This window comes from Dermacentor albipictus, chromosome 2 (assembly GCF_038994185.2).
Source record: "Dermacentor albipictus isolate Rhodes 1998 colony chromosome 2, USDA_Dalb.pri_finalv2, whole genome shotgun sequence".
Classification (NCBI taxonomy): Eukaryota; Metazoa; Arthropoda; class Arachnida; order Ixodida; family Ixodidae; genus Dermacentor; species Dermacentor albipictus.
Window position 1 is genome coordinate 165533674 of NC_091822.1, and position 14215 is coordinate 165547888.

The 14215-nt window shown below is 47.8% G+C and overlaps 2 protein-coding genes across 3 annotated transcripts in view; both read right to left on the reverse strand.

Moving 5' to 3' along the window:
• LOC139056267 (zinc finger protein 316-like) overlaps positions 1 to 2625 on the reverse strand; it is a 70872-nt gene extending 68247 nt beyond the window's left edge. The window contains exon 1 of one of the 2 annotated variants that reach the window (XM_070534352.1): positions 1908 to 2625. The gene's annotated coding sequence lies outside the window, so the exon portion shown is untranslated. Of the gene's footprint in view, positions 1 to 1415; positions 1511 to 1907 lie in introns of those variants that run through there. The other variant, XM_070534353.1, reaches the window with a different exon arrangement.
• A 2343-nt stretch (positions 2626 to 4968) lies between these two features.
• Positions 4969 to 14215, reverse strand: part of LOC139056269 (serine/threonine-protein phosphatase 4 catalytic subunit) — a 32986-nt gene continuing 23739 nt past the window's right edge. The window contains exons 7-8 of the mRNA XM_070534355.1: positions 10562 to 10640; positions 4969 to 5692 (exon numbers count right to left, since the gene is read on the reverse strand). Of these exons, the coding sequence (XP_070390456.1) occupies positions 5642 to 5692; positions 10562 to 10640 (130 nt within the window). The 3' untranslated portion in view covers positions 4969 to 5641. The remainder of the gene's footprint in view (positions 5693 to 10561; positions 10641 to 14215) is intronic.

The following is a 14215-nucleotide window of genomic DNA, read 5'->3' on the forward strand; positions in this document are numbered from 1 at the left end:
TTTGGGAACGCGCACACAACATTTGACGTTACGGGCAGGATTAAGCGCGAGAATACCGCGATGGGCAAGACGATATGGGAGGCAATGATCGACACGTATGTTAAAATGGATGATACCGATCGAAAAACACGGACACAAAGGGATAAAATGTACAATACAAGCGTTTCGTCTTGGTCGAGCCATAGCACCGAGATGTAATATTTCCAACTAGAACAAGTATCAGTACTATATGTTAACAGTCATCGAAAAAAAAAAGAAAGCAATAAACAAATTGAAGCAATTGCGTCATGCCGCGGGAAACAAGAAATTCGTCATGTGGCGAGGGCACCGTTGCGTAGAACGACAGCTTCGAATCTGCGCCACGCAAGCAGATGCCGGCGAAAGCATCACAAGGATGTAGAAAAAAAAAATTGCGCGACACAACGGCGGCATCGTGCCGCCTGTCCCGACCGCTCGCAGCAGCCTGCGGGGCTACAACATGCTGTTATAGAAAAAAAAAAAAGGGGGGGGGGACTAAAAGAAATGCCCCAACAAGTCCACCAAAGTAGCCGTTGTTTCGCAGCGGGTTTGTGAACGTGTCGCACGCGACAAGTGCCACAAATGTTCAGCTACGAGGCAGCAGACGGTCGTCGCGATTTCGCCCTCAACCCTTTCGACGACGTGGGGGGAATAACAAAAAAAAAATAAACGAAAAAAAAATTAGGCTTCACATTTAGGCCTAGCTGTTTTAGGCTTAGTGCACCGCTCAGCGCGAGCAAGAGCCCTCCGATCTGAACACCAGCGCTAGAACCCGTTGTGCATGTTCGATTAGGCCTAATTGCTCTGGCTGCCGGCAGCAGCGTTCCCGCGCCAGCTGAGCGTGATGGCTGTGGCGGCTACCTTTATCGCCGGCCCGGCAAAGCACAGCGCGAGAGAAACCCAACGAGCCAAAGTTGAAGAAAAAAAAAAAAGGATCCGGCTGCAAACCAAACGGGAAAAGAAAGCGAAACGGGCACTAAACTCTTAACTATCAGAAAGAGTCATCGCATCTCATTTCCAAATCGCACCGAGACCTTCGCGAACTACGAAAAGGCCGCGCTCCTCTTTTAAATATCAAACGTCGCAACGGCGGCGTCGGACGGCGGCGGGCGACGCGGCATTCGCAGCGGCGGCGGCGACGAGAGAGAGAAGAACTGTTTAGGGTTGTTATCTTTGTGCGATTGCTTCCCTTTTCCCCTCTCCACCGTCTGCGCACTCAATGGCAGCGCGAAAAAGCACACTAAAAAAAGAGCACAGCAAAGCGTGGCGGCGGCATAAACAACAAGAAAGCCAGCCCGCTGGGTGGCTGGCTGGTTGGCTCTCTTTATTTTTTTCGCCGTTCTTTTTTTTTTCTTTCGCTCTCGCGCTCGCCGCTGCCGGTCGGCTGTCTGACCTACTTGGTATTATTCTCGCGTCTTGAGGAGCAGACTTCCTACATCAGAAACCCGGTGCGCTCTTGAAGCTCGTCTCTCTCGGGAACCACTCCGAACGCCTCGAACTTGGAGCGAAGAAAATGGCCGAGAATAATAATTAAAAGAACGCCTCGCGTTCCCCCCCCTTTTTTTTCTTCTCTCTCTCGCGTCGCTATGCACGCGCTCGTGCCGCTGGGCTCGTGAAATGCAGAGCCTCTCGCCGCCAAAGTCAACGACACGCGCGATTTATCTTTTTTTTCCCCCACCGCAGCTTTTTTATCGCATCGACGATTGGTCCGTTTCCAAGCGGAGACAGACGCTTGTCAGAAATAGTGGGAAAAGAAGGGGGGGGGGGGGGTCGCTGATTGACTTGCGTGCGAGGCGCGCTAAACTACGGACACGCAGGCCGGCCTGGGGTCTCGCCGATAACGCGATCAAAAATAGAAAAGGACGGTCGGCTCGTGCCGTGCTACTCACCTGTTCGAAGATCGAGCGCCAATTCGTCGGTGGCAGCCAGCGGCGGGGCTGAGCAGGGCCGGGGTGGATTGAGGCGAGTTTTTTTAAAAAAAATAAAGCAAGACAACAAGCGTCTCTTGCTGCTCTCCTGCGACGGACGCTCGTGTGGGACGACGCCGCGTTCACCTCTCGTTCCGGCACCGTTTTTTCACCATGGAGACGGTAGGAGACTTCGCACGCTGACAGATGAGTTGGCGAGCTGGGCTCGAAGCGGTAGGCCTAATCACCTCCTCGCTTTTAATCATTCGTAGCGCTTGAAGAGAAACCACTCGCGATGCACAAAAAAAGCGCCATTCCTGGCCAGGTCCGCAGACGGCATTACCACCACCGGGTCTGTCCGTCGGCAGGCGCTTCGGGAGACGCTCCATGTCGGGAGATGCTGTCACATTTTAATTCCACTCGCCGATGTCCCGCACAGGCCCGAAACACGGCTCACGTATATTGAAAACGCGAGGAAAAGCACTGAAAAGGAAAATTTTTTTCATCGATGTAGGGAAGGTAGGGGGGGCCAACCACGTTACAATCTCGACGAAGCGCGCGTCGTCGCCGGGCCCCTCTTGCGGCGCCCGCGGCTCCCTCTAGGCAGGAGCAGCCGCCGCTGCCGCGTCGTCTGCCGGCAGGAGATGCCGCCTGTGCCGACACTGGGCGCGAACACATAGGCGAACACGCCACCAGTCTCAACCAGTCTCCACCATGTTTCAAGAGCTCGCACACTGGCTGATACTGTATTCGTGTCAACAAATTGTAGCACCACCTTTGACAAAAATGAACTAAACGGACATATTAATTACGCCACCATTTAAATTTCCCCTGGTAGCGTATTGCGCCCATAGATGGCGCAAAGATCTGTAACTTCCCAATATGAGCTTTAAAAATGATGACCAAAAATGGTCGGCGCAATACGGCGCTCCTACGTAAACGCCGACGCTGCTGCTGCTGCTGCCGCCGCCACGGCGACCGAAACGCGCGCGCCAGCGGTAGGCCCGGCTTTGGCTCCGCTTGCAAGTGCGAGCAAAAGGAGCCATGACGATAGATTAGGGAGCCGCCGGCTCCTCTTGCTTTTGCCCCTATTTGCGTCAGGGATAAGCTCCTTACGTGCTTGATCCAGCCGACTGCACTCGACGGTAGAGCCATCCCCCCTCCAGAGCTGGGCATGGCTTTCGTTCCCAACCTTCCGCTCGAGTTGGAGAACCGAAAGGCTTTTGCTTCTTCCAGGGAGCAGACAACACGGCCGATTAGCGAGAAACATTGCCTTTTTATGCCCCCTCTTTCACACACACACGCACAAAGTTAAAGAAAAAACTCGCAGATTAATGGAAGATGCGCGTGGATTACGGGCATCTTGGAACACTTGCATGCCAAATGGAGAGAGCAAGATGTGAACTTTGTGGTAAAAGCAACATGGCAAACGTACTACCTGGCTACTAAGAGGCTTAAGATTAGGTCTCCCAACGTTCTCTTTCAGACTATTTTCGTCTACGCGCTCGTGTTGTGGTGGTACTAAGCTTGCGCTATATAATCACATGCCACAGTGTGGCTCCTAATGAGCAAGCAACTTAAGTGAACAGCCACTCCGTTTGGGGCTTGCCAGCACATAACATCAAGAGGAGTTTTTTTAAAGCCAAACTGCAAGCAGAATTGTTTGATAAGCTTATATTTCATTTAGGCCATCTTAGATAAACGTGTCCTATACACACAGATGTGTGTGGGGAGGGGGGGGGGCAGCACCATTGGATTTATACATGGGTCACTGCATATATTTGCAAGCAGCCGAATAGCTGTTCTATCCTATCTCCAAATGCATGGAATTCTGCAGCAGCTAAAGGCGCAGAGTTTCCAGTGCTAAGACAACCGTGGCTGCCATTTCATTATTTTTGAAACCTATAAGCAGCTTTAAATGCACCTGCCATAAGTATGCTTTTACTATGTGCAGTGCAGGGAATATTCAAATGTGTGGCACACACTTTGCTGACATCCTTGCTGCAAGTGCCGGTGGAATCAATGTCAGTGCACGGCACAGATGTGCCAAAAGGAGTCCGAGCTACCAACCACAAGTTGTCTGCTGCAAATCTAGGCGAATGTGCACTCGTGTTCCCTTTACCGGTGAACCGCTCTATACACTCTTGCAGTTTGCACTTCCTGAAGGTGGTGACATTACTTACATAGCGGGAATGTCAACGGCCACGCAATACATGTTAAACAGCTCTTTGCTGCGAGATCTAGTCAACACCAATAAGCCTGCTTGAGTGCAATCTTCAACATATATTCGTGCAGTACTGTGCAAAATTAGCACTGCATCGCACCAAGCAGCTACATTGTGCCGCTGCAGTTCAATATGTCAGAAGAGCAAAACAAGTAAACTAAGCCACTATCAAGAAAGTGCCAGGAGCAGTAATCACAATGAAAAAAAAAGTTTTCTTAGTTCATAAGTGCACTTTCCCACATAGTGTATTTGCCCAACTAATGATGGCATTAGTCGTGGCGTCTCTCTTGTGCATGGTCTCATCACCTGAGCCACGTCTTCATTCTCCATGTCATAAGTCAAGCTAACCGCTGTAGTAAGCACAGAGTAAAAAAATAACTATGCCACCATTAGCTTGGCCAAGGTGCCTCACTGGAAAGCTAGCTTTACAATTACCAGAAGGGCCCACTACAGATATCGATTCATCTCGTCAAGGGCGTTGTTGGTAAAGTACCGGGGGTCCTTCAAGTGAAGCATGTAATGAGATGCATTCTATGAAGACTATAACATGCATACATTATATATACACACAACCCTTTCTGGAACGTATGGGCTTCGTGCAACTGACCAAGTAGCAGAAAGCCCTTGACAACACAAATGGAATTTTTGCGATCCTTTTCGCTCCTTTTGTGTGTTTGTGTTTCGTACTCTTGTGACCTGTCCTTTCAAATTGCAAATCCCTACCAATTTGCTTAACTGCCATTCTGTACAATGCAGCCTTTCATTCATCACTAGTCTCTTCACAGGGTGGTCAGTAGATACAGAACACCACACGGTCAATAAAACATGGGCACATCCTTGCATTTATTGAAATAGCGTTCCGCTTTACAATGATCTAGTGAAATTCACAAGTTGCTACCAACCAATGTAAAGAAAAAACAAATCATTACACGCAAAAGGAAACAAAGTAAAAAAAAAGGGGAACAGCTAGGAGTTCATTATCTGTACACTGCAACAAAATATTATATATAGTACTTGTAGGTCCTCAGGCAACAAACAGCCAAACACGGTAAAATACGAGCTTTAACAGCTGCAAAACCTAGAAGAAAAGAGGCAAAAGAATACCTGTAACCCACGCACAAATGTAATTTCAGCTCGCAGCATTGATGATGAAAAGAATGACCCGACCCAGCCAGGAAAGTGGCACAACAATCTCTTTTGTTGTCCTGGTTGGCTCACTTCCAGGCTGCATTCAGCCAAAAAAGGAGGGTCTTCACCCTTTCTATATGGGATAGCATTGATAACTCGGGAAGGAACCGGTATAGAGACAAGCCGATGGCTGTCATCTTGCAATAAGGGGGAGGCCATGTACTATTTTCCATGCTGATGTCGATGTGAACAAAACGCATTGTCTTCAGTTCAAGAGAAGTCTTTCTCATATGACACGGGTGTACAACATTTGGGTGCAATAATAATAATTAGAAAAAAAAAAAAAAGGATGCAGGAGGACTTGTCACAGGAAGTAATCCGGCTGTGGTTTCTTGGTCGGGATCCCTCTGCTTTCCTGCGAGGCGAGATGATAAAGAAGAAGGCTTTGAACACGACTACCACACCAAGCAACAACAGCTCATCTGCAAGTCACAAGTGCTGAACTCAAAGTCTTGAAAGAACAGAAGACGGAAAACGAAAAGAAAGAAGAAAGGCAGCAGATCCGACGTTCTGAAATCTGTATACATCCAAGCTTTGTGTGAGTGCATAAAGAATAAAAATACGAGTTGATGTTTGCTGAATCTTCGCACGAAGTGACGGAAGATTTTATTCAGGCATTGTAGAGGCTAATGCAATGCCGCCGCTGCTGCTGCGGAAGTGCAAAGGCAAGCTTTCTGGTTCTTTCTTTTTCTTTTCCCCGCACAGCCTGCACCGCAGATGCAAGCAGCGTCTGGTGGTGGTGCAAGGAACCCAGCAGCATGCATCCTTCAATCCTGGGCAGGCTCGCAAAGAAAAGCCTCGCTTTTAAAGAGAGTCCTGCAGTTCTGTGTGAATCTGTAATACTGTAACAGGAACTGCCTTAACAGCACCTTACCAGACACTCAGGTGTCTTGAACTATTTATATTTTGTGTGTAACCTGTGATGACTTACGGTAATGAGATGACATTGTCATTAGGTAATCTATGAAACCTCGAACACCACTATATCAGCCCACCAACCTTAGTGACTGATTTTGGTTGTAATCACTGTCCTACCACCATTTTGGGACAGGGTAGACCCAACTCATTAACAACTACATGCAAGTAAATGGCGGTAAAGTTGCCATAGTTTGTATACAGTAAAACTCCGTTAAGCCGTACCCGCTTAAACAGTAGTTCCGTTTTAAAAGTAGTAAAGTGAAATCCCCGACTCAGCGGCCATTGAACATAATGCATTTTGTATCTGCATAAACCGTACCAGCTTGTCGCGTACGTATCGGTTAAAAAGTAGTGTTTTCACTTTTCGTCGCGCGATCACGGCAATACATCGTCCCCGTCGGGCGGCCCGGCAGAACAACAACAAGCCTCAGAGATCCGAACGGCCTCCAAGCGCAAACGCAGAGGGCGCTTGGAAGGGTGAAGCATTCATCCATCTCCCATCCGAGAAGCCACATCAACATCAACATCACTTCGGCGCCGTGCCAGAGAGCGTTTTTTATTTCCTGCGAGAAAGCGTTGTGACGTCGTGCAAGCTAAGACTCGTCATGCCTAAGCTCGGGCAAAAACACCGCGTGCTTAGCATTCAGGAAAAAGTGGACATCGTTCGTGCCATCGAACGTGGCATGAAGAAGTCGGCGCTGGCACGTGAAAGGGATTTACCTCTAACTACCGTGTGTGGCATATGGAATGCAAAGGAAAAGTTGTTCGGCAGTGCTGCTGCGACCGCAAAAAGATGTCGTATACGAGGTTCGACTTTTCCTGACGTGGAGGAGGCGCTGGTGAACTGGTTGAAAGCAGCGCGGTCGAAGAACTTGCCTGTCAGCGGACCCCTACTTGTGGAGAAGGCCCTGGTTTTCGCTTCGCAGCTGAACCACGATGACTTTGTATGCAGCAATGGCTGGCTGGCGAGGTTCAAGGCGAGGCACGGCGTTAACACAAGAGTCGTTTCAGGAGAAGGTGCCGCTGACGACGTGGAAGGGGCAGAACACTGGCAAAGTGGTCAGCTGAGGCACATCCTGACCGACTACGCGCCCGACGATATCTTCAATCTAGATGAGTCGGCGCTATTCTTCAAGCTGCTGCCAAACAGAACGCTTGCGTTTGAAGGTGAGACGTGCACCGGCGGCAAGCATGCCAAGGACCGGATTTCGGTTGCGTTCGGTGTAAGCATGTCGGCAACCGAAAAACTTCCACTTCTCGTGATTGGGAAGTCGGCCAAGCCGAGATGTTTTAAAGGCGCCCGACTGCCCTCCGGAGTTGTCTACCGCAGCAACACGAAAGCGTGGATGACGTCGAAACTCTTTGAAGAGTACATGCGCCTCATCGACCGCCGTTTCGCGGCGAAAAACAGAAAAGTTGTTGTCATCTTGGATAATGCCTCGGCGCATGTCGCGCTTGATAACCTTGCGGCTGTGAAATTGGTGTTTCTGCCTCCTAACACCACAGCCATTGCACAACCCTTGGATCAAGGTGTCATTCGGGCTGTGAAACAGCTTTACAAGAAGAATTTGCTGCGCAGAATTCTTCTGGCCTTTGAGTGTGGCAAGATTTTTTCAATTGATCTGCTGGGCGCAATTCACCTGCTCGAATACTCGTGGCGCCATGTTGAATCGGCGACTGTGCAGAACTGCTTTAAGCGCGCTGGCTTCACGGTGTGTGCGGGTGACGCCGAGGATGCTAGCGACGCCGTCGACCAGTCTTCTGACGCCGTCGACGAAGCCTGCGAAACACTGCTCGCCGAAGTGCTGGAGCGGCACGGTGTTACCCAGGCCATTTCTTTCACCGACTTCAGGGACATCGATAGCGATGTTCAGACTTCTCCAGGCATGTCCGACGAAGCTATAGTTGCCGCTGTAGCCGAAGTGTCGCGTGACGGCAGCGATGAGGACGACAGCGACAGCACGGGCGATCCAGGCCCGACAGTGGCAGAAGCTGCACGTTATGTCAGCCTCCTGCGGGTGTTTGCCGAGAAGAGGGGGCTGGTGGAAAAGCTGGCTCGCAGCTTAAGTGAATTTGAGGCGGCTGTCGTCGCTGCCAGGCCGCCGCGCCATCAAACAAAAATCACCGACTTTTGTCGCCCGAAATGAATAAATAGTGTACGTTTTTTGCCCTTTCATTGCATTCTCTCCGAGTTCCATTTTTGACAGGTAAGTGGGCGATCTCACGCTATTTCGGTTAAGCAGTACTACCGTTTAGTACGTACCTTTTCCGAGCTCCGGCCAACTACGGTTTAACGAGGTTTCACTGTAACAGGCTGGCAGTTTCCAAAACCATGTTCATGGGAAGGCTCCGATTTCCTTTGAAGCAGCATGGTTGGGCACTTTTACCAATGACCAAAAGCGGCTGTTTGTCTGAACCGTTCATATTTGCGCACAGGAGCACGGTTATTCTCTTCTTTCTGTGCTTGCCTCCTAGGCAGCGCAGCCCCTTAAAATCCAGTGTCCTGGTGGGCAGCATCTTGTAGAAGAGCCCAGTCTCACCGGCACTAGAAGTATCCTATAGTGCATAGTCTTTCAGGATGCCTGCGAGGCTGGCTGACATCCACGTAGTGGTGCCGTCACTATCCACCGAAGCGGCTTCACCACAAAAAACTTTGCGGATGATGCGGTGGCGTGACTTAAATCTGTTCAGCCAACCTACGCTTGCCTTAAAGTAATCTATTCCTAGCATGCACGCATAATCCAGCGCTTTTTGCCACACAGTATCACTTCTAAGGGCGATTTCCTTGGCCTGCGTCTCCACGAACAAGGTGTAAACTGCCTTGTACAAGGCTTTGTGCACCGGCCGAGTAATTTTCTTGTGCTTTGCTGATGTCCCTGAAGCTACACTTTGGCTATAGCATGCTTGCTTTTCAATGTTGTCGCAGGAGAGCTTGCCGGAATTCCGAGTTTTTCCGTGATGACTGAATTTTTCTTTCCAGCTTCAGCCTGGGTGATTACTCAAGCCTTCTCTTCTAGCGACAAAAACTTTCGTTTCTTTGTCGGCTGCGACATGCTCCACCTGATGATCCAACAGCTTCGAGAGACAATGACCAAATGGCGTGCAATCGTTCATTGTCAAGCGTGTGTCACCCGAACCCCTCGTTGCAACCTACCGGGATTTGACCTCGCAACCGCTACTTCATATAGTAACTGGTGTTGTACACTGGAGCCATTTTCACGAAACTTTGTAGAAAATGAATAATTAGAAATACTATAAAAATAAAATTATTGCCATGTATGTTATATATATGTGCAACACTTTCCTAAGTAATGTGACCCAAAACGTTTTCTCAGAGCTCGGATGCTCCTCCATAAGAGCGTGTTGCATCGCCATCACCAACACGGCATGCGGCTTTCTGTTTTGTTTACACTGCGTCATGGCTAGAGCAGCTCCAGTTTGTGTGTTTTTTTTTTATGCCATCAAGTTCGATGATTTGTCAAGGCATGACAGAAGTTTTCCGGGTTTCAATGACTACAGGTTAAACAATTTTGTTCACATCTGCCCCGTAAAAACTTCATTGAAGTGAAAAATATGTTCGTGAAGTAGTTCGTTTTGGAGGGAATTTCAATGCATTGTGTTCTGTGGGACATTGATGGGGAATGAAAAAATCTTCGTTGTGGCGAAAATTTAGCTGAAGAGGACTTCATTGTGCTGGGATTTGACCGTACTGCATTTACTGGTACTGGCACACATCTCGGCCTAGGCTGTGCATGGCTGTAAGCACGGCTGAGTGCATACGCAGCTGCACACCCTGCTTTAGAGGTAATCTGCCACATGTGCAAAGAGCCAGTTAGTATTGAAGGTTGCGTAATCTTGTGTTTCAATGACCATTGGAGCGAGAAGCAGACGAAGCATTTGCTCCCCGCTACCGGCGTGAATGAATGAATGAATCCTTATCAACTAGCTCAGCTGTCTGTCGTTCCATACTTGGTGTCTCGCCGATGTTGCCAGAAAAGATAATGACGGCAGAGTCAGCTACAGTTACAGCCGCGGATGGAGTTCGGATAACCGAATGTAGAGCTGGCGGCTGTCAGAAATATCAGCCGCCTTTACATATTAAGCCTATGCACTGCATTGGCTGTGCTGCGAAGCTGTCCGATTTATCAGTCGGCGACTGTACACGCACAATGTCGCTCCTTCAGTTCCACTGTCATGGAGACTCCTCGCAGCAGCTTTATATATGGGCACAAGTTCAAGCAAGCTGCTGAGCTAATATCATGACTCACTGCCACAAACTCTAGGCCTTATACACAAGGAGACCAACCTGGGGTGCAGCCTCAAATATAGTGAAGTCCCGTTGTAAATGCTCGTCCAGTTCCAAGATGGCGGCGACGTTTCCGCACCTACAGGAAAGCAAGAACATTTTAGGTGGGAATGCACAGGAGAAGTGTGGAGAAAGAGGCCACAAGGATCCACTGCAACATACTCTTTTTGTCCAAAGTTTCAAAGCCACTAAGTGCACTAGTACTAGAGCTGTAGCCACTTATTCAACGTTTGATTGGGTGTTCACAACACATGTGGGCTCTAAAAGATGTAGTGGAGAGCTCTGGATAAAATTTTTGACCACTCGGGGTCATTTAGTTTGCCCGATGGCTGGTACAGAATCTTGGCTGGTACAGAAATGCTTTTGCATTTCGGTGTTTCCGGAATTCGGCTGCGGAAGCTGGGAATACAACCCTAAGGACTAAGGTCTGACTAAAATCGGTAATACCATTTATGATTTATCAACGTTTTGTAATGATCCAGGAATCAATGCTATTTATAAACTGCATAAGGGGACACTAAAGATAAAGAATTATTTGAGTTGCATAGGTTAATATTTATTTATTATTATTATATACTAATTGCATGGGTTATTTTTATTTTACTAATATACCAGAAAGGATGCTGAAGCAAAAGACAGGTGACACCTTGCAAAGAAAGTTTCCGTACTAGCTCGTAGTGACGTAACGAATTCTGACGGTGTCTGCTTGGCGCCTAGTTAACATATTATCGGCAAAGATGGACTACATTGTGTTTTAAGATAGCCAGACACTGAACTTAGCAAGTTTCAAGAGCTTTTACTGAGCTAAAACAGCCCAAATATGAGAAAATATATTGTAATCCATGACAATGAACTGGGATATTGGCACAAAATTCACAAACGAAACTTGTATCTTAATTTTCTCTTCTAATAATCAACCTATTACCTCTAAATTAATGATTACAGAGTTCTGAAGGACACTTTGTCAGTTTCGACTGATTATATGTTTCTCTTAGAGTCCCTTTAAGTACTGACACAAGAGATAGCCAATTCAATGCAGCTGTAGACACCGAATACAAGTTGTTTTAAAACAATCAGTACTTTATTTAAAACTAATAAATCTTTTGTTCCCCGATAAGGTCAAAGTAAAAGAAGAATGACAGCGCACTGTTACTCATGACTGTATTTGTCTGCCATCGGCATTCAAAGTTTGTGAAGTATTTGAGACCATCGAGTGAATCTACATACAGTGAAACCCCAATTATATGACTTTAAGGGGGGCCACGCAAAACTGCCGCATAGTCCAGGTGTCGTATAATAATAAAGAAACAACAACTAAGAATGCAGTTTAAGCTCGATGTAAATAAATTGAAGAAAGTCTGCAATATTTCATTATAGTATACAGGTTTTTGTTAGATGCAGTTTCACATGAAAATTGGGAAGTATAATGGAAAAGAAAAACTCCAAAAATGAGAAGCTCTTACACCAGGTCAGCTTACATCACAAAATTTATTTAGGAGAAAAAAACTGCACGATTTTAGCTTGTTTCTTCTGCCTGATTGATGACATTATGTGGCACTCCAAAAAAGCTAAATTATGCAATGTGGCTTCATCATCCTGCACGCCAATGGAACGACGCAAGATGTCAAATGCATCCATCACTTCTCTCACGGCGGGCACAGCAAACAGCGGATCTGCCTCTGATGCACCTTCCTTATCACCGCAATCTTGCACGACTTCAACAAGTGCCATATCTGACATTTCTTCAGCACATATGGCGCTGTTGTCAGCATACAAAAATAGACCAAGTTCGATGTCGTCAGCACTCCACCATTTACATGCAGCGCATCCCACACTCGGTGACATTGGATGGGTTTTCAGGCTCCTCTTCGTCGTCACAGATTCCAGTTTGGAGGACCTTTATTTGAGCCTTGGTGAAGCAATTTGAAACTGTCTGGGTTCCAACTTCTGCCATGATGCAGGAACCACCTCAATTGCTTGAGATATTGTTACAGTGGATTTGGACAAAATCGTTTGTGCAGAAGGGGCAGGAAGAGGAAGTGGTAGACTGTCTACTGGAGCTGTGACCTTTGTATCAGCCTGCGGGTTTACCACTAACCTTTTCCTATGTAAATAGTTACACATACATTTGTGCATTGGGCTTTCTTTTCGTAACAGTCTGTTTATCATGTATATCATGTAACATGTTTATCTCCCTCTGCAAACATTCTTGTAATGATCGGGTAAACTTCTGCATAATTTCCTGGGTCAATGCTTGTTCCAGACTATCACCACCGAAAACGGAGTGTGCCTTAGATGGCTAATCACATTGATCACTTTGTCGACAATTTCTTTCCCTATTTCAGCAGTCTTTGTGCAGGTGCAAGCGTAGCTTTTGGCTATCTTTGAGACCGGGAACATTTTTGAAAGTGTTCTCCAGTGTCATCAGCAGCCGTGAATGGCACGTTGTGTGTGTTTGTGTGGCTTCGCATTTTGGTGCTTCGTGCCACCTCATGTAGCTTTGTGAGAGCTATGTGGTCTGAAGCAACGTGGCTTGTCTCTTCAATCTCCATGGCGACCTCTGCTGGCGAAGATCGCCAACGTGGTGGCGCTATTGTCGACTGTATATGGAGACATCACCCTTGCGCAAATCCAAGCAAATCTGCTTGCCCCCAGCCACAGTACGAGGCAGGGCATTATCATATATATTTTTTTGGCTGAACGGATTTTCCGGACGGTTAAATTTTTCTGACCATTTTTCAGTCGCTGTGAGGGCCAGAAAAATGGATCAGCGATTTATCCAGGATTGACAGTATAGTCGAATCTCGATAATTCAAACTCGAAGGGGCTCAAAAATTTTTTTGCATTAAAAGAAGGACTTGTTTTTGAAATATTTGTGCACCATAGCACGATGCACAAACGGTGCACGTGGTGAAATATTGCGGCGTGCAAGCACGTCGCGAGCAAGGACCACGAAACTGTCCATGCTGGCCAACGTTCGCAGCCGGCGGAGTTGGAGGCGCGCACGCGTGCACGGGAACTGTCGAAGGTGGGAGAGGGGAGCATAGTTGCGAGGAAGGGCGGAAGGGAAGCGGATCTGCTTTCCCGCCAGCTTGCTGGATGGTGCTAATTACCCCTGCCACCTACTGTCACTGAAGCAGCGGCAGCGGAGTTGCCGAGGCCAGGACTGGGCCTCCGCTGCTGCTTCCCTCTGTGTGCTTGCATATTTTTTCCTTCACCTGCTGACAGATCGATGCTGTGTTTACGTTCTTTGTAATGGGTCCTTAACGTGAGTCGTGTCATATCAAGATGATGAAGTCGTTGCAACTGACCATAATCACATAGGTGTGCTCCCTTCTGCTGTGGCGTCGCCACGTCCAAAAGACAAGGGGGGTGAGTGAATGAGTCCTTCCATTCAGGGTCTGTCTTGCCATACAGAAACAGATATGGTGCACTGTCTCCAACAACCCTTCCATCGAGATGTCTTGGTTTAGATGCATAATTGTAAAGAAAACGAATGCAAACGAGACCAACCAAGCCAACCAAAACAAGTGCAAGCGACAGCCGACGCGAGCAGACGATAGTGCGAAACAAGCAGCCTGGCTGAACCAGACATGAGTACGAATAGGGCAGTCGAGCGGGTCCGCATGATAGCAGTTTCCCGTGCGTATGTCA